General features: G+C 46.8%; 8 protein-coding genes; 5 read left to right on the forward strand and 3 right to left on the reverse strand.

Moving 5' to 3' along the window:
* Window positions 1–670: 670 nt before the first annotated feature.
* Window positions 671–3,019, reverse strand: FFUJ_03049 (probable glycogen synthase; the record flags this gene model as incomplete). XM_023574852.1 has 5 exons in its annotated part: window positions 671–776; window positions 828–2,386; window positions 2,444–2,719; window positions 2,772–2,869; window positions 2,941–3,019. 5 exons carry the CDS (start codon window positions 3,017–3,019, stop codon window positions 671–673), a joined length of 2,118 nt encoding a protein of 705 aa, XP_023428135.1.
* A 5,044-nt stretch (window positions 3,020–8,063) lies between these two features.
* Window positions 8,064–9,550, forward strand: FFUJ_03050 (related to microtubule-interacting protein; the record flags this gene model as incomplete). XM_023574853.1 has 2 exons in its annotated part: window positions 8,064–8,157; window positions 8,217–9,550. 2 exons carry the CDS (start codon window positions 8,064–8,066, stop codon window positions 9,548–9,550), a joined length of 1,428 nt encoding a protein of 475 aa, XP_023428136.1.
* A 227-nt stretch (window positions 9,551–9,777) lies between these two features.
* On the reverse strand, window positions 9,778–11,459 carry FFUJ_03051 (related to werner syndrome helicase; the record flags this gene model as incomplete). XM_023574854.1 has 2 exons in its annotated part: window positions 9,778–10,415; window positions 10,466–11,459. The coding sequence occupies 2 exons, from the start codon at window positions 11,457–11,459 to the stop codon at window positions 9,778–9,780; spliced, it is 1,632 nt and encodes a 543-aa protein (XP_023428137.1).
* Window positions 11,460–12,055: 596 nt separating this feature from the next.
* FFUJ_03052 (probable u6 snrna-associated sm-like protein lsm5) lies at window positions 12,056–12,574 on the forward strand (the record flags this gene model as incomplete). XM_023574855.1 has 6 exons in its annotated part: window positions 12,056–12,080; window positions 12,143–12,199; window positions 12,253–12,291; window positions 12,343–12,370; window positions 12,422–12,485; window positions 12,536–12,574. 6 exons carry the CDS (start codon window positions 12,056–12,058, stop codon window positions 12,572–12,574), a joined length of 252 nt encoding a protein of 83 aa, XP_023428138.1.
* Window positions 12,575–12,870: 296 nt separating this feature from the next.
* FFUJ_03053 (related to DNA-directed RNA polymerase 13.3K chain) lies at window positions 12,871–13,432 on the reverse strand (the record flags this gene model as incomplete). XM_023574856.1 has 4 exons in its annotated part: window positions 12,871–13,067; window positions 13,117–13,227; window positions 13,277–13,335; window positions 13,389–13,432. The coding sequence occupies 4 exons, from the start codon at window positions 13,430–13,432 to the stop codon at window positions 12,871–12,873; spliced, it is 411 nt and encodes a 136-aa protein (XP_023428139.1).
* A 1,015-nt stretch (window positions 13,433–14,447) lies between these two features.
* Window positions 14,448–15,518, forward strand: FFUJ_03054 (uncharacterized protein; the record flags this gene model as incomplete). The annotated part of the gene is made up of 1 exon (XM_023574857.1): window positions 14,448–15,518. The coding sequence occupies one exon, from the start codon at window positions 14,448–14,450 to the stop codon at window positions 15,516–15,518; it is 1,071 nt and encodes a 356-aa protein (XP_023428140.1).
* Window positions 15,519–16,294: 776 nt separating this feature from the next.
* FFUJ_03055 (probable matrix AAA protease) lies at window positions 16,295–19,021 on the forward strand (the record flags this gene model as incomplete). XM_023574858.1 has 2 exons in its annotated part: window positions 16,295–18,185; window positions 18,240–19,021. 2 exons carry the CDS (start codon window positions 16,295–16,297, stop codon window positions 19,019–19,021), a joined length of 2,673 nt encoding a protein of 890 aa, XP_023428141.1.
* A 2,066-nt stretch (window positions 19,022–21,087) lies between these two features.
* Window positions 21,088–23,227, forward strand: FFUJ_03056 (related to chloride-bicarbonate anion exchanger AE2; the record flags this gene model as incomplete). XM_023574859.1 has 6 exons in its annotated part: window positions 21,088–21,290; window positions 21,365–21,513; window positions 21,572–21,593; window positions 21,654–21,719; window positions 21,790–22,277; window positions 22,326–23,227. The coding sequence occupies 6 exons, from the start codon at window positions 21,088–21,090 to the stop codon at window positions 23,225–23,227; spliced, it is 1,830 nt and encodes a 609-aa protein (XP_023428142.1).
* Window positions 23,228–23,260: the final 33 nt, after the last annotated feature.

A 23,260-nucleotide genomic window follows, 5' to 3' on the forward strand; every position in this document is an offset into this window, starting at 1 on the left:
TTATAATGGATCCATGGTTACGACACGCTTTGACTTTCTGTCGACGAAGATTTGAACATTCAGGTGACTCAATATCCCTCTGGGTTAAAAAGAAAAACATAAATAAAAAAATAAAAAATAAACCGAACTATTTATTCCTAAATATTGCTGTGCCCATGTAACTCTCATATGGTAAAAGAACGTCGTGCCCTTTAGGATAGTTAGGCTACCGATCCAAGCCTATAAGAACACTTGGGGTTCATATCTTAAGCAATATAAAACCTTGATGGGCGTTAGACTAGGTGGGCTGCTGTATTTGGCACCATACCTACCGAGCTCGAATAGCCAAAGGTCAGGTTAAGGCACCTACACGTCTGAGGTTACTCGGTGGTTTGGATCAATTCACCATGCCGGGGGCTGGAATAGCTGCAGAGGCTTCATAAACAGATTTCCCAAGTGGATGTAACTAGTTAACTAGAAAAGCACAGGATGCAAATTGCGACAATGCGGATGTGCGTCAACACTAGTAATGACATACAAGCTTCTGCCTGATGAGAAAGCTCCTTTCCACCTCTTTCTCGTTCCCATAAAAACAACAATAATTAATCAATGTTCGCCCGTGTACTCAAATACAGTCCCTCCCTTCAGCCTCTTCTCTAAGCCCTGTCCGAAAGAGTCTGGAATATCGGTCCTACTGGGTTCCGTTGACAGGTACATTATCAGAAGGGCTATGGGGGGCAGGTTGCTTCGTTCGAAGAGTTAGGGGGAATGGGTACTCGTCGGGGTCTTCTTCCTCACTGCGAACAATATTAGTAAGGGGGTCACATCAAGCACGAACGTTCACTTACGGAAGCTTCCATGCAACATAGTCCTCAGTGTTCAAGCCTTCACGGCCTTCCTGAAGACTGGCAAAATCGCCGGGAGTCATCATGCCAGTGCGATCTCGTGGTGAACCGGGAACAGAGAAGGGTCGGGAAATCTTTTGCTCGACACCAGGTATAAAGTCATCCTCCTCATCGTCGCCACTGAAGGAATTGGGGTAGGCACGGCGTAGCGCTAGCTGACGAGCCTTGACATACTCCATGCCCATGCGCTTCCAGTCGAGGAGGTCGCTAAGACGCTCTGTTCGGTTTCGTTGGTTGATACGCTGGCGGCGACTCTTGCCGCAAAAGTCGTACATGAAGGAAGTGAGTTGGTTAACGGAATCGTCAACGCCCTTGGTTCGTCGATCCACAATGTAGATACCATAGTCGCTCGAGTTTTCGATAAGCTCTTCCATATAGCATCCAAAACCTGAAAGGTTAGTGGTAATGCTGGGCACGCCCATGACAGTACATTCGGCGGGAGTATAGCCCCAAGGCTCATAGTACGAAGAGAAGACGCCCAGATGACAACCTCGGACAAAGTCGTCGTAGTCGAGAGGAAGAACAGGGTTGGCAGAGTTGAGGAACTCGGGGTGGAAGACTACCTTGACTCGGTCAGTGGGGTGATTGAAAAGTTGCACACGTCGAATCTGGTTCAAGACAGGGTCCTCATGATCGTTGAGCATATTATGAGTGACAATTGGGGGAAGTCCGTGACGCTTCATGGCAAAGAGACGACGGCGAAGTAGAACTCGGTCTTGAGCAGAGATGAGTTCCTTCTCATCGGGCATGGGATCACCCTCATGCCACTTAAGAGACCGCTCAAAGATGCGACGGCCAATGCTTTGCTCAATAACGTGTGTGGTATCTCGGAGTGACTTGATAACCGCTTGGCCCTTCAGCGCCTCCACAGTGAGCGAAGTGGTCTGAGCAGGCATGATAATGAAAGCAACAACTGTCACTTTACTACCAGCGGCCTTGAGACGATGGTTCAATCGTGCTAGGGACTCAATGAACATGTCGACACCCTTATTCCTGAACTCGTAACGACCGGCGGTGAAGAGGTATAGTGTGTTGTCGGGATCGAAGTCGTAGTGACCGTAGAAGTGGCCTCGAACAAAGTCATGAATCTTCTCCTTTGCCTGCTGATGCAGGTTTTGGAATTCGTGAACCGCCGAGAACTTTGTGACATTCAGACCATTGGGCAGAACACCGTCAGGCTTTCGCTTCAGCAGATGCTCAGACTCAAACGCTGTAATGTGAGAGACTGTGGTAAAAACATCACATGCATGCGCGGCTGCTCGTTCAATGCAGTATCGGTGGTAGATACCGCGCTTACCAGCCTCAGCATCGACATCGAACCATTGCAGGTTGTTGTAGAAATCCACAGAGCCAGCGCAGAGGTATCGGCCGAGAAGAGTGGCGTGCGTGGTAAAGATCGTCGTCACATCGATGCGGCGCTTCTTGCAGAGGGGCAGGGCAACGCCAGCAAGCCACTCGTGAAAGTGAGCAATGACAGCCCTCTTCTTCTCATGGCAGACGAACTATAAGATATTACGGTTAGCAGATCTGACATGAGTGGAATGGTCAAGCGAACTTACCTCTCCTAGGAACCAGGCGACCAGATAACCGAAAACAATGGCCTCGTTGGTCTCATCGTCACCAGGTGGTGAAGGAATGCTCGCAGCTTCCCACAAATCGGCCTTCCACTCATCCATGCGACCATAGGCAGTCTTGGTATCAATGAGAATAACTCTGGGAGCCCCTTCAATCAACCAACGGCCATAAACAATGTGAACTCCTCGATCTCTCATGGACTGCAGGGTAGCAGCGATCTCCGGACTGGTGGGTTCCATCTCCTCCACCTCGACGGCGGCCTATTGTGGTCAGTACGTGAGAGTCATGGGAATCTTCAAGGTGAAGTCTTACAGATTGATGGTTGAGGGGACCAATCAGGGTGTAGCGATCGCCATATTCAGCTGTTGTAACAGGAGCCTTGGATTTGATAACCGAGTAGATACCACCGACTGTATTGCGCCGCGGGTTAGTATGTGAAGACTCGGGAGAATGAAGGATTCAGCTGTCGCAAATGACTGACCTCGATGAGCTACCTCAGTAGCAATCTCAAAGAGAAGGTGGTTCTTGATGTCGCGAGTCTGCTGCTCGCCTTCACTCATCTTGACGTGTTTACCTCAATTCAAGAAGTGAGGAGTAAGTCGCTGAGGGGAAGAAGAGTAGACAGTAAACGCGATGATCTGATGGGCTTCGGCCAGGGGTCTGGTCGCGTTGAATTGAGCAGTGGAGCTAGCGCAGAAATCTTTCAGGTGGACAGTAACAGGAGAGCTGGAGAGCTGGGAAAGGAGCTATAATAAAGGAGTAGGAAGCTGTAACGATGGTCCACGAAGCCAATTGAGAAGTTTTCTCGGGAGTAGCGAAGCGCGTGGCTGGGGGAATTCGGCAGAAGCGAAACGGAGGGATCGAATCGAGATGGTGGTGGTCTCGATGTTGCGTCACTGTGCCGCTGATGAGAGTGAACCTAGCCTAAGAAACGGATCTGCGTGCGATGGATGGATGAGCACTGAGCGAACATGGGGCATTCACAGGGGATGGGGGATCCATTGGCAGATGGATATGTGCCCATGGGGAGCGGAGATGTAGGAGCCAGAAAGACTAACAGCGATGGGTACTGCTATACCTAGTACGATGGATCTCAGGTCCAGGCGGTGGTGATTGATTTGCTTTGGTGTTTTGAAGCGCTACACCAATTGAGATGAGAGAGGGAGAGAGGGGACCCAATTGTGGTGAGGAGGAGAGGGAAAGGTAAGGTAGGGTAAATGAAAAGGGAAGATGGAAGTATAAGGGAGGAATTTCGAGCCCAGGAAGTTGGAAGCAAGCAAGAAACCAACATGGAGGGGGATTGTGTAGAGGACGTTGAGTTCACAAAAAAGATGGTGTAATAATGTACTCGGCAGGTACCAAGAGGCCACTACAGCAACTATCGGCCGTGATATTGCCTGCAGGTGGTGTTGATGCTCTTCGGGTACAGCTTTTAGGCCTTCAGCTCGTACTTTGGCGTACTAGCGGCCCAAGCTTGGGTGGGGTCGGTGGGATGTCGGGGCCCCAAGCTCCTAGCAACGGCGCCTAAACAAAAGCCAACCTAAAGGCCCGTATACCAAGCCCAAATAACTGTGGAATCCAGGGCAGGTCTCCCATCGCCACATGGACCCGTTCTCTTGGCTCCCAAGGACAGGGACCAGGGTCAACGTCTTACATATGTATGTACATACTTTTAGAAAGACAATGTCCTAGGTTAATGCCTGGGGGAGTCGATTGAGCGTGCCATTAGTGTGTTCTTCAACTGAGCCTCCAAGTAAAAATATATCAGCGATCACCATATGTCTGACTGCCATCAGATCGTTGCAACCTCTTTTTCTTTACACCTCACGCGAAGAAACTGTTTTGAGAGGTCTCAATTGCCAGCTTCCCTAAACTCAATCAAGGTTAACCGCGCAGAAATGGACTTGGCCCAACGCCACAAACTTGACATCAAAGGGAATAGCTCCTTGCAATACCAACGCCACTCCGGTCAAAGAGCCGAGGCCGGCCCATTGATCAAGGTGTTTCACTGCCATTTCCAGGTCTCGATGTTACGCCATTATGAGATTGAGTCCCTTTGTTGAGGAGCAAGGGTAGATTTTTCTCTCTTCCCTCGCCTGTTACATACATAGTATTAGTCGATACGCCTCGACGTTTTTCCTCAACGGCATGCGCAAATCTCCCACCCGTTCTGTAGGGCACGCGGCGCAGACTTTTTACTTCTCACCACACTAGCGACTAAGTTAGGTTACAAGGACCAGTCAAAACTTTTCCTTCTAAAAAATTGACCTGTCTTGTGTATGGCCAGGCGCAGGTCTGACACTTCTTTGGGGATGTCGGGATGAGGTCATGGAATGCGGGGGAATACCAGAGATCGACATGTTCAGCAGATGTGGTTTTTCCCCAAGTTCACTGGAATTCTTTTTGTATCATAATACGTCTTTGAAATCGATGCCAGCATTATCATGTCTGTTAGCGCAAAATACATGCTCCTACTCTATTTGAGTACTAATCGGAGAAGGATAAGAGTATTAATCCTACGGCAAATTACTAAGTGTCTATGGATGGATTCATTATCTCACTGAATTAAAAAAGCACACGGGGCTTTCTATACCTTAAAGCTGGCTAAATTGTATGTAATCTTTTAGCAAGGTATCACTCTCTAAATTGCTATTGCCCTCAGCCAGTGCATCATATTTTCTTGCCAACCGCAGATCTATAACGTATAAGGAAACCTCTTGTCACCCACAGAGAATCCACTAAGTTAACTTTGCCCGACTTGATCGGAAATTGACAACAGATTTCAAACTGCGAGTAAACAAACTGAGATAGGTGGCCTGTTGCTATGGACTGAACCTCTGCGGCTTAAGTCGTAATACTCTCGTCTCGAACAACTCCCTTATCCAGTGTTGTATGTCTCTCCTTTGAATCACTACAAGATTAGCTCCCCACGGTTACGGGATTAACAAGCATGTATATGTCAGGACTGCTCCGTCAACCCGACTCCCTGCCTCTATTGAGACAGATGGGGGTGAGTTTGAAGAGCTTCATTACTCCAAATGCCACGGTAACAGAATACGAGTTTATTTTGTCCAGCAATAATGCCCCGGATTTTATTAAAGCAGCGATACAAGCGACCAGATGTGGCCGCAGTCGTTAGCGAGAATCGTCATGATTACTTCGTCACAAAGAAACAATGCAAGAGACAATGCGTTTCTCCCTCAACAAGAGTCGCGGGTATAAGTTATCGGCTCGCGAGCTGACTCAGGAATGGTCCTGTTTCTAGAAAACAAGCATGCAAGAAACATTGTGACTTCATTCGACAAACCTCAGCGCAAGAGTTCATATGATTTTAGACTATTATAAGTCAAGATCTACAAATCTTAGCATGAATTTAGAATGACTTATTAAAGATCAGGGTCCGACGAGCTAAGACCATTTATGCATCTAGTAAGATTGCTTGCATTGTAATACTAGGAGATGATATATCTATACCTATATTCTCTATCTAAATGCTCTAGGGGAGCCCTTGGAGATTGCGTTGAGATTAAGATGAAGTAAAATGGTCCAAGTAACACCTACAAAGCAGCTCTTACAACCTCCCTGATGAATAATAGTTTCGAGACTGAACTCACACAGAATGTATTTTTTTGGCCAGTTCTAAGGGATCGACTTAAAACACAATGGACTCATTGAAACTTTGAGAAAGGATTTGATACCAGACTCAAGTTCTTATTCGAGAGATGAAAACATCCAGTTTCAAGAGCTCTTGAACATGGATCACCCACATCGTAATTGGGTTTGCTTGACTGGATGCTTCAAAATAGTAAGCCAGCCCTGGTTGCTAGACTCCCGAAGAAGTTGCTCTGCAAAACATGTCTTTATCCTACCTTATATTAACGTATCATATTTATATAGTACATAGATAAAAGTTCCGACATATCCCGATTATACCTTAACCACCTTAATTATATCTTGCCATTTTACTTTATAATTAATTAAATAATATTTATTTAATTATAATAATATATATATAAATCTATAAAGAATTAAAAGGAGATTCTAGCTATATAGCTTAATACTTAATATAATAGCTATTTATATAATAATACTTATTTAATTAGTTAGGTATTAATTTTATTACGTTTTTAACTATATTATCTTTAATTTTAGTCTATAACTCCTCTATAGCTGCAATTAGCCAGTTAATTGCCTTAATAGACTTTAAATAAGTAGCAATTTTAAGATATATTTTATATATTCTCTCTTTAAGGACTTTCTAGAGGTTTTTAATAGGGCTAAGGTTAGGACTATATAAAGGCCAGTTAGTAAGAAAGACTTCTCTTTTTTTTGCCTAAAGATAGAGCTAGTCTTAAACTTTCTAATAAATAAATATATAGGCATTATTATATTAAAAAGTCTCTCTTTCTTTAATAAGGTTAGGAAGATAAGACTGTAAATAAAATAGAATATACTAGCCTATTATTTCTTTTTTTTTAGATTTAAGATCTTCTAAAAGAGGGATAATTATAGATAGTTTATTATAGTTAATTATACTATAAAATATCTATAAATATCTGATTTGGTATTAATAAGTTTAGACTTTATTCTTATAAAGTCTCTTGCCTTATAGTATTATTAAAAGAAGCTTTTAAAAAAGAAATCTCTAGACTTATAGCTTAATAAAATAACTACTTAATATAATTACTATTTATATAGTTAATTATAACCTTATTAGAAAACTATTAACTATATTAAAATAATTTATTTTTATAATAGTATTTATCTATAAAAGATTTCCTTAATTAAGTAGCTTTTTTAGTAAGAAATAGGCATTAAAGTGTAAATTTATATTATATCTTTTTATTAATAAGCTAGTAATGAATTATCTTTAGTAATACCTTTAGCTATACCTAATTTATAATATTTCTATATAAAATAAAAGGGTTATTTTTAATAAGTATTTTAATATAACTTTTATTTTAATTTAATAGCATTAAAGGCCTATTAAAATATAATTTATCTTTATATAACTCTTAGGCTTAATTGCATTAAATAATTCTATATATTATATAATAACTTAACTTTATGCTATCTATAATATCTTTAACCTAAACTCCTAATTTATATATTATTATAAACCTTATTTTTTTATAAGGAGAATAATATACTTTTTGCCTTTATTAAGGCATTTTAATCTATTTAAATAATGCAATAAAGTTATAGTGTTAATATTAATATTTTGTTAAAAGCGGGGTTAGACCGGGAATATGTCGGAACTTTCGCCAGCCTACTGTACACTTATCTCAAGTCTGTTATGAGCATCAGGAAAGTGGTTCAGCCTTGCAATCACCAACATCGTCATTGGCCAGCGTCTCGGATTTGGCTCCCCGCAGTGGGGCCAAAGGTCCTGCAAGGCTACAAAAATTTCCAAAATTTTCTAGATTTTGCCAAGATCTTTGCAAGCTGATCTGCCACAAGCATACCTTCACCACAGCAAATTGTTCGAGATACCCGGAGCCCAATAGGCTTCAAAATCAGTAGAAGTCTTCTATTCTACAACCTCAAATCGACTTACCTGGAAAATAATTCGAAGGATAACAACAGTTGATCAACCACGCCAAAATGGGGGACGTTGCACAGGTGAAGGTCGTCTTCACCACCACTGAGCAGGATTTGGTACTCCCAGACTCTAAACAACAATTGCTCGTGCCTGCAGGTCAGTTATTGGTGTTCTTAGATACCTTGGAGTGATCAAAGGGCTAATGCTCATCATAGATATTAAACGATATGGCCTCTCTCGCATTCTCAACTCCGAGTCTATGCTCGATACCTCCTCTCCTATACCCCTCGACTTTCTCGCCAATGGCACATTTCTCCGAACTTCTATCGAAGAGTATCTTGCAAAAAATGGTCTTTCATCTGAATCCACCCTGACTTTGCAGTATGTTCGAAGCCTGCTTCCTCCGGTTTACGAAGCGAGCTTTGAGCATGACGACTGGGTCGGAGGTATAGACCTCCTATCCGCCACTTCACGAGCAGGCCTTCTGGCTGGTGGTGGTAACATCCCCGAACGAGTTGCGAGTGCTTCCTATGACGGCCTCGTTAGAGTCTGGAACCCTTCTGGAGACGCAATCGCAGTGTCTCCTGCTGGTCGAGCTGGTGGTCACACGCAGCGAGCGAATGCGGTTAGGTGGATCTCACAGAAGCAGCTGGCTTCAGTTGGCCTGGATCGCAAGGTTATTGTCTGGGACTATAGCGAGTCCGAGGATGGTTTCTCTGGTGTCCTCAAGTCCAGCATGGAACTCTGGGGTCATGAGAAGGAAATCAACAGTCTTGACATTAACGGAGCCACTAAGCGCATTCTCACAGCATCATCGGACGGTAAAGTTGGCCTTTGGACATCGTCAAAAAGAACAGCTCCCCAAGCGGACCCTGAGAGCTTGCCTTCTGCGCATAGCACGAAGCGAGCCAAGCTTGCAAGTGCCGCCAACACTGCACAGCGTGGCCCTCTTGCTTTGATCCTTGTCCATGATGAGCCTGTGACTGCTGCCATCTTTCATCCCAACGACGCAACGGTCGCCTATTCGGCATCCAAAGATCATACTGTTCGCACTATTGACTTAACAACCCAGCGCGAGGTCAGCCGACTCACTACCATGCACCCACTATTATGCGCAACGGCGCTCCCCGGATCCTCGCTTGTTGCTGCTGGTTCGTCGGCCCGACATATTACCCTCCTCGACCCCCGCGAGTCAGCTACTACTACCTCAGCCATGACACTCCGCGGGCACGTTAATATGGTTGTTTCTTTGGCGCCTTCACCCGAAAACGATCACTCGCTTGTTTCTGGCTCTCACGACAGTACATGCCGTGTGTGGGATCTTCGAAGCGTGCGGATGGGTACATCGGAAGAGGGTGGCGGCAGCGTCAGTGAGCCAGTGTACACCATAGGCCGAGAGTGGCTTAAGGGCAAGAAGCTCCCCGCCGCTGGTGATGGAGCCAAGGTGTTGGGTGTGGCCTGGGATCAATCCTGGGGTATTGTGAGTGGTGGTGAGGACAAGAAGGTTCAGATCAACAGAGGCCGTAATCTGTTTGGGCCAGGATCATAGTGTAATAGAAATGGAGACCCAAACCCGGCTTTTACTTTATACCAAAAATATTTATTGTGTTCTTAGATGATATGGCTGGAATATTTCAAGGATCTTAAGGATCCAATTGGCAATAGGACTGAAGGTCACGAATTACAACCTGATCCAAGGTAAAAAGCAGTCTTCATCAAATCGTTTCCAATCCAGTTTGCAGCGAAGCTGCGTCCACTCGAATCCTAGAATCGATTTTATAGTTCTTCGTCTTCAGACGCTTGACTTGCATCCACTAATGCTCGATACCTGGCACTCACCAGTGACTGGGGGGCAAGGTGGACTAATACCTCAGTTCTAAGCCTCGCCTTGGAATAAGGCAACCCTCCAGAGACGATGGCATCAAGAATATAGGAAACAACAGTGTTTGTCTTAAGAGGAGGAGTACGTAAGAGTGTAGCAACAACCTCTGGTGTAAGATCTTGGTTGTCATACCACATGTAATAAGTGCGAAGAGACGACAATGGTGGTGTTGACTTGGGGCGCGTTATGCTGTGGTATTTTTGAGCGTGCTTTTCGGCAGCAAGGATACGGGGATCCCTTGTATCATGAGGATTGTCCTCTGGTTGGGGTGTAGCCTTTGTTGTGGGCGTTGCGATCGATGGCGTAGGTCTGGTTTCTGGTGTTTCAAGTCTCACCTCAACATCAGTAATAACCTCATGTTCCCCAGATTCTGAAGTCGTATCACTTTCGTCAACGTCATCAGCGGTCAAGAACCGAATAGGAAGATTCTGCTCGACGAAAGCTGGTCGAGGAGGAGTAGGCTGAAGCTTCATGCGTTCCTGCTCAAGCACGTAGTACAGCTGGAGACCAGCATATGCATCTGATGCGGAATCTATGTATGCGTGAGCTACAGAAGAACAGATGGCGTAAATTTTAACTCACATGCAACTTGATCTGCTGACAAACGCATCATCCAATTACTGGACCGCACATCATCTCCTTTGAACAACGGAAGACCTAACATCTCCTGTGTCTGCACGGCTAAAGACACCATGACCTTATTGATTCGGTCTAGCTCTCCAGCCTTCGAGTACTTGACAAGTTTGTAGAGGTGAGACAGCTCGAAAATCCCTTTACTGTTTATGCCGAGGTTGTTCTTCAATCTTGTGCAGTCACCCTTGATAGCCACTCCGACTTTTGTTACGCTTTCGTCTTCCATAATCCTCTTGAAGGTTGGGGCGACAAAGTCGTCCTTGGGAAAAAGTGCAACGTGGAACAAGCCTACACGACTTGGGCTAGCGATCTGGATGAGGGAAACATTTCGTCGAGGGTTGGAGCTGGCAGGACCCCTCGCAACAAACCACTCCAAATCGAAGCCAATGACTTTCTCGTTAGAAAAGTACCTTTCACAAACATGTTCCATCGTATGTTTTGAAATGCAGTAGTGGACTTTAACTTTCTGCTCCTCGCCATTTTCTTGAACTTGGCGATACATTCTGTAGGACCAGAACGACTGGCTGGAGCCAGCCTTACTCTTCCGGGCTGTATCCCAAAGATTGGCGTCGATTGTGTAGTCTAAGGATGTGAGAGGTGCAGTGACGGATTCCGTCAGTGCTTTCTCCTGCTTTGAGGCCTCGACGAGATCGCCGCCTGTGTCTGATGCAACCTGGGTGTCTTTAGAGATTGTTTCAGTAGTAGGCAATACCAACCGATCTTGTTGATCGAACCATTCCACCGCATCACGCTCGAACTCTTCACCTTCGCTGAACTCGTCAGCTTCGACATCTCCCTTTTCAACACCCCCAGACCCAGAGGCAGAGGTATGGACGAAGCGAGCAATATCTAGGAAAGGGTAAGGTGGATGATGATCATTTTTCGTAGAGAACCTGATCCCAAAAGCCGGATTCCACAGACGATTGTTTATAGTTGGTGGCATGCTGGAGCTGAACTCTTTCCTTTATAGATAGAACCGTCAGGAAGTTTTAAATCAAAGACGGGTACCTCAACATACCTACTAACAGAGGGGAACTGACACGTTCTTGTCAAGGGTCTTGATACACTGCCAGCAATGCGCCCCTGTGAAGACAATATCATTGGGGTATGAAGTGATTGAAATGTAGCCAGCGTCGGTGAGCCATTGTGGCAAAAGCCCATGACCCTGATACGCGAAGACTACTACGCAGTATGTGAGATTTGTTAGGCAGCCGCGTCAATAGGGCGATCATTGATTCTGAGCGTTAGCGGGTGGCTTGGGGAGGGTGGAGGTGGGCAATGAATTGGCTTAGTCACCGCGATTATCGCGAGAGCACGTGGGGACGTGCTCTACCTACCTAGGTACCTTACCTATTCACACCTCCATAATCCGTCCCATTTGAGACTTTGAGACGACGACCTTGACGACTTCAGCTCAACTTTGAGATAAAGCATTTGGCTTTCGGTAACTAAGGCCGGCACTTCAGTAATCGTTCTGAGCAAAGAAGACGCTTCAGATCGATAACTCTTCATTCGATCCACCCACGTCACATTTTCACAATGGCATCCCAACTGTTACCTCTCGGTGAGTAGCCTTCCATAGAGATCCTTGATGTATAAAAGCTACATACTAACTCTTCTGTGTAGAGCTTATCGACAAGTGTGTAGGCTCCAGGATTTGGGTCATTATGAAGGGCGATAAGGGTGAGAGATGAGTTTCTGCATGCTCATAGACGATTGTACTGAAAAGGTGATAGAATTCAGCGGAACTCTCGTCGGCTTTGATGACTACGTCAGTGAGTATTACTCTGCCAGATCGCCGCTACCTAAACTAATCACCGGTATAGATATGGTTCTGGAGGATGTAACCGAGTTGTATGAGCAACGTCTCCATTATTGCATTTCCGGCACTGGCTAACTCAATAGTGACTATTCGGGTAACCACACTAAACTTCCCAAGATTCTGCTGAACGGCAACAACATCTGCATGGTGAGTCAATCGGAACTCGTTCCCTGCTTTTTGTACTAAAACTCTGTCAGTTGATCCCCGGTGGTGAAGGTCCAGAAGGAGCTGCTTGAGAATGGTCTGCCAGGATCATAGACATCGCGAAACCTCTTGCGATCGAAACTCATCTCGAGCCCAGGCCTCCCCTCTTTTAAACTCAAGCAAACCTGGCGCGACCTATTTTTTATGTGTGTCACAACATGCACATCAAGTGGAAACAAGGACCGCAGTATAGCTCAGAAGAGTCTGATCTCAAGCTCATTCCAGTTTATATCTGGTTAAAAATAAATAAGCAGTAACCTGCAGCCCCAACGCCGACCGTCCATGATGCCTGTCCGTTTTAGATGATCCCTGATAATGAACGCGGAACTCAGTGGCCGTTCTGCATGTTTCCCTGCTCACCAGTGTTGGTGATGCGTCTCAATTCCCATTCTCGCGTGAACTCCTGATGCAGCATCTCGAGTTGTTTAATGAGCTTCTCACAGACAGAAGTAAAGACATCGCGGGGAGTGATGGTACCATCTGTCTGGACTCGAATAAAAAGCTCAGGAACATTGGGATGAGCAACTGTGTACGATGTCAGCACAAGATTCATCAAGGGCGGCAGGATCTGTACTTTTATACCCAGCCATGTAGACATTGGGGTGCATCTTGAGGTGCTCGGAGAGAAGGTTACCCAGAGTGTGGTCTTCTTTCATGAGGACAAAATCGGAGGTATTGGACATTCCTAAAGATATTGTAAGCAGAGGATAGACATAAGTCGTAAGAGAGCTGACCTGAGAAGACCTTTTCTTCTATCTTCTTCTCGCCCTCTCCGAGCAGGAACAACTCGAAACTGTCAAGTTTGTTAGCTTGCGAAAGACGTCAAGTAGTTCAAAGCAACGTAACGGGTCATCTTGGAGATTGAAATGCTTGGGGTTACCACCAGCCATTGTTTAATATTTGGTGAAAAGGCAAATATATGCTATGTGCTTTTTATGGCGTTGAAATAGATGAGATGAACCTGACTCGCTTGAGGAAAATGGTTTTTTAATTGCTTCGCAAAGGCAGTTCGCGAGATAATTTTTTCCAGAGACAGTGCCCGCCACTGACGCCGCAAATGAACGCAGAACATAGAACCAAGGAAAGGATAGTTACTTGATGACTTTCAGACATTCGAAAACCCATACTGCCTTAAAAAGGCTGGGCATTTATACTTAGGGGTAATGCCAACTAGGTAACACTGCCAGTCGCATAATGCTTTCTCAACCAACTGACGGCAGGGTGATGAGACAGACCAAGCTAGCAACTTGCCAGAATGAAAGATGTTCCCTATGCTAAGGCACAGACCGATTGTCGAATCAATATTGGACATTTGGCTTCACATGGCGCTTGACCAAGCAGGATAATAAGATCGTGTAGTTTTGAACTCTGACCTGATATCTGTGTTTTTTTTTGGTTTTTTTTGCCAGACTTAGAGAAGAGCAAGCAGCCTGAAAACCCACGAGAGGAGACCTGAATAAAGAGAGAAAGGGACAGACAAAGAGATAAAAAAAGACGGTCTTACCGATCAGGCGCGTTCATCTTCGGTTCTTGATCAGAGTGTTGGGTGGTTTGATATTTGGCGGTAAAGTGGCGATTGCAACAAAAATCCAAGAATGTCAGCAGTTTGCGTTTCGAATCGCTCGAATCGCTCGGCGAGAAATTGTAGAGAATACAGCACCAAAAAGATCCAAAAGGAGGTTGTATCTTGAGCGAGTTGGTCAAGTTGTGAACAAAGGGTTAAAGAATAAAGCAAGGTGATGCAGGGGCCGCCCTCAGAGGCTCGAAGCTTCAAGGCGCGACAGGTTAAAGGTCGGTTAATCATGACAATATGTACATCCAACCTCAACTTGCTGATGGCATGCTTCCAATTCTGCCATGCATTAACCTTCACCGTTGCAGGCTCAACAATGAAGTTCTTTCGTCATGCCGCGCATTCAGCCATCTTTGTTGCGGCGTGCTAGGCGCCTTTCGCCAAATATCGCAAGCCTTCTTCCAGCTTGCCGGGACTTGAATTCTGCCCAGAATGAGCTCCGATGGCTAAGGAGCCATGTCGATGAATCACGGTCACGAAACAAATCATGGCTGTTAGAGAATCTATGTCGAAGAAGGGGGCGTGGTGAGCCACTTCAGTATATCATCGGCTCTCAGCCATTTGGCTCACTTGACATCAAGTGCAAACAAGGTGTTTTAATACCTAGACCAGAAACCGAAGCATACACTTTCCATCTAATAAACCTCATCAAATCAGGAGAGCTTCTAGGACAAGATGTAAGGAAAACGGCCCGCGGAGTAAACATAATCGACTTCTGCACAGGAACTGGTTGTATACCTCTTGGACTTTTCTCATCCCTCCAGCACTCAGTTGACAATTTGACCGTGCGAGGAGTGGATGTTTCACCTGTAGCCCTCCGACTCGCACAGGAGAACATCGCACGGAACGTCAGGCTTGGAAATTTGGTTAAGCCCACAAAACACAAGCGCCTTGACATCACAAGGGCAAACGTTTTCAGTGATGGCGACATGCAGCAGCTCGCCGTTACCCCTTGGGATATTCTCGTGTCTAATCCTCCATATATATCAGAAGATATCTGGCATCATGGCCGTGGGCAATTTGGCTATTCAGTCCGAAAATATGAACCGCGCCTCGCATTGGTCCCCGATAAGGACCTCCCTTGCCCTAGTAAATGCAACCCAGCAGACGTCTTTTACGCACGGCTTTTGGACATTGCAGAACTCCTTAAGCCCAGTGTGGTCCTGTTCGAAATCGGTGACGATGAGCAGGCCCGTCGTGTGTTGCAGCTGTACTTCAACCACCCAATTGCCCAAAAGTCAAAGACTGAAATTTGGCGTGACTTGCCTGATTTCGAGGGAGCCAAGGATGTAGAAATCCTCTTGCATCTCACTGAATCAGAGGAAGAATGCCGAGTTCCAGTGAAAGGTGATGGCCTCATACGATCCATTCTCATCCACAACCTGGAATGGACGGAGCGATAGGGTAGTAGATGAACCTTCAGGAGCAAGAGAACTTCTGTCTTGGGGCCAAAGTGTCAAAAAATATATAATCTAAGGTCTACCAAATCTACACTATGTTGTACGAAACTTGCCTAGGTCTTTGTCACTTATAGTTGGTGTTCCTCAGAGAGCAAGAAAATACCAGACCTTTATATAGGGTGCCAAAATAAACTCAGTAAAAGATATCCTAAATTTATATAAAGTTACCTAAGTCTTTTTATCAATTAGGATTAAGGTCTTGAGTTTTCTTTTCTCCCCTAGGTTAATGAGCGCAAAACCGATGATTCATTTGACGTATTACTTCACACCATTACCTGAGATGTCAAGCATTGCAGAGCTGGACAGGCCTACGCATGGTAAGATCGAACAGGCATCACTCATTGACGTACGGAGTACGTACTGACACATTCCCCGAGGCGATCATATCAGCCAATCCTCTCACCTTCCGCCCACAGTTGACCCCACACTCAGCAGCTTCCCCAACACGTGATCCTCAGTTTTCGAGCTAAGCAACCACTGTAGACTCATCACCAGAAGCTTTCACTTGGTGGTGTCATCCAACATATCCATATTCACCCATTGGCGCTGGGACTCCGAGTTCTCGCCATATACGACTGTATACCGGCCTCAAATATCAATCAATAGCATCGCTGGCTTGAGCCGTGCTGCCCCATGAGATAGCACGGCGCTCTCAATTACCTTTATCTATACACACAACCCCGGTAGTTCCGCACTTGCGACAGCCTGCGTTGCCCGCCATGTCGAGATTTTTAAGACAATCAAGCCAGCTCGCACGAGCGACGAGATTGTCAACACAGCCTGCACTGCGCTTATGCGTAAGGCCGTCACTTGTCACCCGATCGATCCCCGCAAAGACTTCTGCCGCATTCGCCATTCGAGCAAGGACATATTCCTCGCAACCCCCACCTCCCGGCAAAGGTCCCCGATCAAACCCCGAAAAAGATGATGAGCATGGAAGCAAGCCATTGAATCAACACAGTGCAAAGAACGGGCCCGATGGAAGCAAGTCTGACGCACCAAAGCCGCCACCTCTGCCCGAAGGCTGGATTCACTTGAACAAGGAAGAACTGGCACATCTCGAGGAATTTACAAGTCGGCTTCCAGAGGCTCAAAGGCCGGTGGCGAAGGACATTCTTGAGAAACTTCAAATTGTTGGCGCTCCTGCCGAGACCCGAGATCTTCTTCAGAAGCAACGCCAGAACGGGAACCTTTCGATCTTGGACAAGGGAAGGCTTATGCGATGTGTATACATGGTCACAGAACGGATAATAGAGTTGGAAGATCAACAGGAGAACCGGGATGGGCAATTTTCCTCCTTCCGTATGGACCAGGAACCGAAGACTCAGGACGGAAAGGGTAACGCTGACAAGTCGAAGCAACAACAGCAACACCAGCAGAAGGGTGGCAAGCCACCGAAGAATGAACGCAGCGGGTGGCTGGAGGCTGTTCAGACTGGTATCGCCATTGGTGTCACTGTATGGATTGCGGAACTCTTTGCCAACCCTTTCTCTGAGAAGGAGATTACTTGGCAAGAGATGCGGAAAGCATTCCTGGATAAGGGCCTGGTTCAGAAGCTGATTGTCGTTAATGGCTCACATGTGCGGGTAGAGCTTCATCCATCTGCAACTGGAGCTACTGGTGAGGGCGGGCAACCTGCGAGAAAGAGCTACGTGTTCTCCATAGGGTCTGTTGAATCCTTCGAGCGAAAGTTAGAACAGGCGCAAGATGAGTTGGGTATTCCGCCTTCTGAAAGGATACCTGTGAGCTACGAGGCTGGCGGCAGTACCCTTGGCAACCTTCTTCTGGCCTTTGGTCCTACACTGCTCTTCATCGGTTTGATCCTCTGGACTCAGCGGTCAATGGGTGGACGTGGTGGCGCTGGAGGAGGTATGTTCAACTTCGGCAAGAGCAAGGCTAAAAAGTTCAACGCCGAGAGTGCTGTTAAGGTCAAATTCTCAGATGTTGCTGGCCTTGAAGAGGCAAAAACCGAGATCATGGAGTTTGTGAGCTTCCTGAAGCAGCCCGAGAAGTTCGAAAAGCTCGGTGCCAAGATCCCCCGAGGTGCTATCTTAGCTGGCCCCCCGGGTACTGGCAAGACATTACTTGCCAAGGCCACAGCCGGCGAGTCTGGAGTACCATTCTTCAGTGTGAGCGGTTCTGAGTTCGTTGAAATGTTCGTCGGTGTCGGTCCTTCACGTGTGAGAGATTTGTTCGCCGAAGGACGTAAGAACGCCCCTTGCATCATCTTCATTGATGAGATTGACGCAATTGGACGTGCGCGACAGGAGAGCGGCCGGGGATTCGGTGGCAACGATGAGCGGGAAGCAACTCTGAACCAGATTCTCACTGAAATGGACGGTTTCAATACTCGCGAGCAGGTTGTTGTTCTTGCTGGCACTAATCGAGCGGATATGCTCGACAAAGCCTTGATGCGACCAGGGCGGTTCGACCGACATATCTTCATTGATCGTCCTACGATGAAAGGTCGCCAGGAAATCTTCAAGGTGTATCTAAACAAGATTGTGACGAACGAGGACCACGAATACCTTGTTGGTCGCCTGGCAACTCTGACCCCTGGATTCTCCGGTGCTGATATTGCCAACGTTGTCAACGAAGCTGCTCTAATTGGTATGTTCTACCAGCTATTATGATATTGTGTGTGTTACTGGCTAACTTGCCTAGCTGCCCGAGGCAATGCTGATGAGGTCAAGATGGACCACTTTGAGCGGGCCATTGAGCGGGTTATCGGAGGTCTTGAGCGCAAGTCTCTCGTGCTGAAGCCAGAGGAGAAGAAGACTGTTGCATACCACGAGGCCGGCCACGCCATCTGTGGTTGGTTCCTGGAACATGCTGACCCTCTTCTAAAGGTCTCCATTATTCCCCGCGGCCAAGGTGCTCTGGGTTATGCTCAGTACCTGCCCCAGGATGCTTACCTGATGAACACCAACCAGCTCATGGACCGTATGGCTATGACAATGGGTGGCCGTGTATCTGAGGAGCTTCATTTCCCCACCGTGACAACAGGTGCTAGTGATGACTTCAAGAAGGTTTCCCAGATGGCACGAAACATGGTGACTCAATGGGGCATGTCCGAGAAGGTGGGCCCCGTTCACTTCGAGAATGACCCCAACCGCATGCAGAAGCCATTTGCCGAATCTACTGCCCAGCAGATCGACCAGGAGGTTTCCCGAATTGTGGATGCAGCCTACCAGCGATGCCGAGACCTTTTGACCTCGAAAAAGAAGGAAGTTGGACTAATCGCCCAGGAGTTGCTCAAGAAGGAGGTTCTCGTGCGAGATGACATGGTTCGCATCTTGGGCAAGCGACCTTTTGGTGACAACGAGGACTTTGAGAAATACTTTGGCGGCGGTAAGGAGGAGAGTACACCCCCACCATTCCCCGAGGAGACAGATACGCCTAAGGACCCCCCTACCCCTGCCCCAGCTTTCAAAAAGCTTGAGTAGAGTCGAAAAGACAAGTCGCCAAGCACATGGTTGGCGAAGGTAGCTTCCGTGGTACGATCGACGACGATTGGTCGTGCGCAGTGTTGCGGAGGCAAGACAGGAGGAGGAATACAGGAGAACTTGAGGCAGAGCGAGGATTGGCTGTGCAGCAACGAGGATAACGGCGAGGCCTATTCCAGAACCGAGGACTCTGATGTCAGGCCAGGACATTACGATAATTCGTCAGGAGGAAGCAACACGGGTCATGGAGGCCACAGCAAGGCGCAGAGAAAAGCGGCACTCTACTCTACCAAAACATTTGATCAATTCCTTTGGATGTTCAATGCGTTATTAGCAGAACCGGCACATCGCAACCATCAGAAATTACCCTCATCGTGTTGGAAAGCCTGGAGGTCGAGGCTAGGAACAACCGTGTAACAATGTATTCTAGGCTATAGAACTGTAAAACATTAAGTATATATTGATGATTGAATTCTCTGTCCTGAAAATGATGGTTTGAAGACGTTGTCGAAATTGTCTGGCTCACCAATCTTGTAACAGTTGATCAAGAACTCATCAGGGTTGTGCTGCCAAGTATCCCATATTTCAGACAGGAGGCAGAATAGGCCTTGACAAGCATCTCGAGATGACGAGTTGATGTTGGCCACTGGAGGGTATGTCATTTAGAAAAGAGATCCCAGTTTCCTTGCGTCGCCCTACCAGACAACAATGCCATCTAAGGGACCGGAATATGAGTCGTAATTTATGGCTCCCAGCCCCGCCGAGGAACTAACAGAACAAATAATAACAGAGAATGCCGATCCTAGTGAGCTTGGCATGGTCTGAAGCAACCGGTGGGCGTCAAACGCTATTCTACCTATTGGTATAAGTCAAGATGTCGCGATTATCATCGACCGCGAGCTGGTGCTGTGAAGCTGATTGGCTGAGAAAGTTCCTCTGCTGACCGAGGTTTAGGAGGCTCTGCTCCCTTGGTGTAACCGCGTGTGTCGAAAAGGGTAATAAAAAGGTACAAGTTTTTACGACATCATGCACTTGTCGACAACAGGGTCAAGGTGGGCTGTCAACGTCGATACTTGCATCCATGTGGGATGGCTGGTAACTAGGACTTGGACGAAAGGTTCCGTGCATGTCAGGATGAATAAGGACTGGGAGGACCTAGTCAGTCTTCCACGTAGTAGGTACTAGTACAGCCTACCTAGGCTGTTGTAGTGATGATGATATTCTCATGATATCCATTGCACTGTTTACTGATTACCTATAGAGCTCTATACGTATTCGGGTATACATACCTAGGTAGGTACCTACCTATGTGATGTGACAGCCCTTAGTCGAGACACTGGATGTTGTCTTAATAAGCATCCCGATCCCCCACAGTCGAAGTTTTTGTCTTTTCTGTTTGGCCGGCAATAAACGAGTATCGCTTTTGGTCTAAGCATGCATGCAATTGAGTCGCTTGCACTCTATTGGCTGCCAAGGTGTCTGGATCGCATCACTGTCATTATGGAAGCCATTCTTACATCACACTCCCAAAGAAGCGTGGTGGAAGTGCCTCTTTTTATGGTGTTACCCCCCTGTGAGACCCGATTAGTGGGTTTTATCGACCCGCACCGCAGTCCCTTGAACTGCTTCGATAAGGTATAAATCGATGTAGTCTATTTCCCTTCCTTTTCCCCGTTACCTACTTACTCATTTCGGTGAACACTGAGCATTTGGATGTAACCAGGACAGGGATGTTGTCATGTTTAGTTACTGAGTGGAGTCAACAATCAATCACTTTCTCCGAAGACTGGTAGCCTAAGTCAAGACAAGTCAAGACCCTTGCACCGGTGACATTCTTGGGCGGCCGATTCTGATCTTTTCTTATATGTATGTATGTATATCAACTTTGTTGGTTTCCGCTTCCTACTGTCTCGTCTATTAATCACGGAATTTCCTCACTCAAAAGTCATCTTTGAAGTGTGCCACTCGTTGTTCGATGCAGTCTGCATAAGGTACAACAAACAATCTCTTGTCAAGCCTAATACCATTACAACAGTTCTTCGTCATTATCTCTAGAGGCAGCCATCATGGTTTCAGCTTCGCCAGGACACGAAAGAGACCACAATGGAATGGCCTCACCTCGCCAAAAACAAGAGGCTTGGTGGAGAATCCACCTCTTTCGTGGTATGGTCAGTGACATCCGTCGACGAATACCATACTATGTCAGCGACTGGACGGACGCGTGGGACTATCGTGTAGTCCCTGCTACAGTGTATATGTATTTTGCCAAGTCAGTATCTCCATCTCATCTTGTCTTGCCTTCGTTACATATTAAACTGCGTGTGGCGCTGACTTCTCATCAAGCATCCTCCCTGCCCTGGCTTTCTCTCTCGACATGTTCCAGAAAACAGGGTCAAACTATGGCGTCAACGAAGTTTTACTCTCCTCTGTTCTTGGGGCGGTTATCTTCTCTCTATTTGCTGCACAACCGCTGGTCATTGTTGGAGTTACGGGTAATTTGATCTCCCTTTCCTACTACGCCGAGCTGTCCCTCTAACCATGCTTCTCTAGGCCCAATAACCGTCTTCAACTAGTAAGATTACTGCTACTCACAAATGAATTTGCATCGTGGAGCTGACCTGGGCCTTTGAAGCACCGTATATGATATCATGAAGCCAACCGGCGTCAATTATATTGGCTTCATGTGCTGGATCGGCATGTAAGTCGGCGTTCACCGTGCAACACGGGGCTCTTTTCAATTTCCACAGTTTGGTAACTGATCCATCCAGTTGGTCACTTATCCTTCACTGGATTCTCGCCGTAACGAACTCGTGCAACTGGCTTCGATGGGTCACGCGCTTCCCCTGTGACATCTTTGGGTTTTACGTCGCTTTTATCTACCTACAAAAGGGCATTCAAGTCCTCGAACATCTCGGTAGAGGACAAGAGTTCTATCTCTCCATCGTTGCCGCTCTTCTTGTCTTCATGGTAGCATACGTTTGCGGCGAACTTGGCGGAAGCAGCCTTTTCCGCCACCCCTTGCGCGTGTTTCTCAAGGACTACGGCACACCTTTGACAATCATCTTTTTCACTGGCTTTGTCCATTTCGGCCGTATGCAGGAGGTTGATCTTGAGGTTTTGCCCACTGGCATCGCCTTTGAGCCTACCAGTGGCCGCGATTGGCTCGTCCGCTTCTGGGATTTGAGCGTGGGCGACATCTTTCTAGCTCTGCCCTTTGCAGTCCTTCTGACCATTCTCTTCTGGTTCGATCATAATGGTATGTTATAGAATAGTGAATTCCTGGCAACCTTGCTTACAACCAAAGTTTCTTCACTTATCGCCCAGGGCAGCGAGTTTCCACTTCGCAAACCTGCTGGTTTTCACTGGGATATATTCCTCCTCGGTTTGACAACTGGTGTTGCAGGTATCCTTGGCCTACCGTTTCCCAATGGTCTCATCCCTCAAGCACCCTTCCATACGGAGTCGCTCTGTGTTACAAAAGCTGTCAAGGAAGATGATGACGATGGCAACCCAGTAGGCGGTGGCTATTCCTTCGAGGCCACACACGTTGTAGAGCAACGGTTTTCCAACTTTGCTCAAGGTCTCCTTACTTTGGGTACTATGACGGGACCCCTTTTAGTGGTCCTTCACTTGATTCCCCATGGTGTGCTCGCGGGTCTGTTCTTTGTTATGGGTGTCCAGGCCCTTGAGGGGAATGGTATCACGAGCAAGCTTATTTTCCTAGCGCGCGATCGGACTCTCACGCCTTCAAACAGCCCCTTACTTCATATTCGCCGGCGCTCAGCTATCTGGTACTTTGTCCTCATCGAGCTCGTCGGCTTCGGTGCCACCTTTGCTATCACCCAGACTGTAGCCGCTGTCGGCTTCCCTGTCATCATCTTTGCTCTAATACCAATCCGTGCTCTCCTACTTCCCTGCATATTCTCCCCCGAGGAACTCTCTCTTCTTGACCAGCCAACAGCCTCCGATTTCATCATGGAAGGAATCGGGGGGTCATGGGGCGGCAAGGACGACGAAAAACCTGCTTTGCAACAGAGAGATGCCCTCCGACGTCCAGAACATCGCGATAGTGTGCTTGCGCATCCTGGTGCCCCTAGAAGGAGTCAGGAGGATCTTGCAGAGCTAGGTCAAATACAATCTGGGCAGAGCACAGCGACAAGAAGGAGGAGTTTGGAGAGACGACAACAAAGAAAGTCAACCCCATAGAATAAAGTATGATTTATGTTTTTGATAGAAAGA

The sequence above is a fragment of the Fusarium fujikuroi genome, chromosome FFUJ_chr03 (genome assembly GCF_900079805.1).
Source record: "Fusarium fujikuroi IMI 58289 draft genome, chromosome FFUJ_chr03".
NCBI classification, from domain to species: Eukaryota; Fungi; Ascomycota; class Sordariomycetes; order Hypocreales; family Nectriaceae; genus Fusarium; species Fusarium fujikuroi.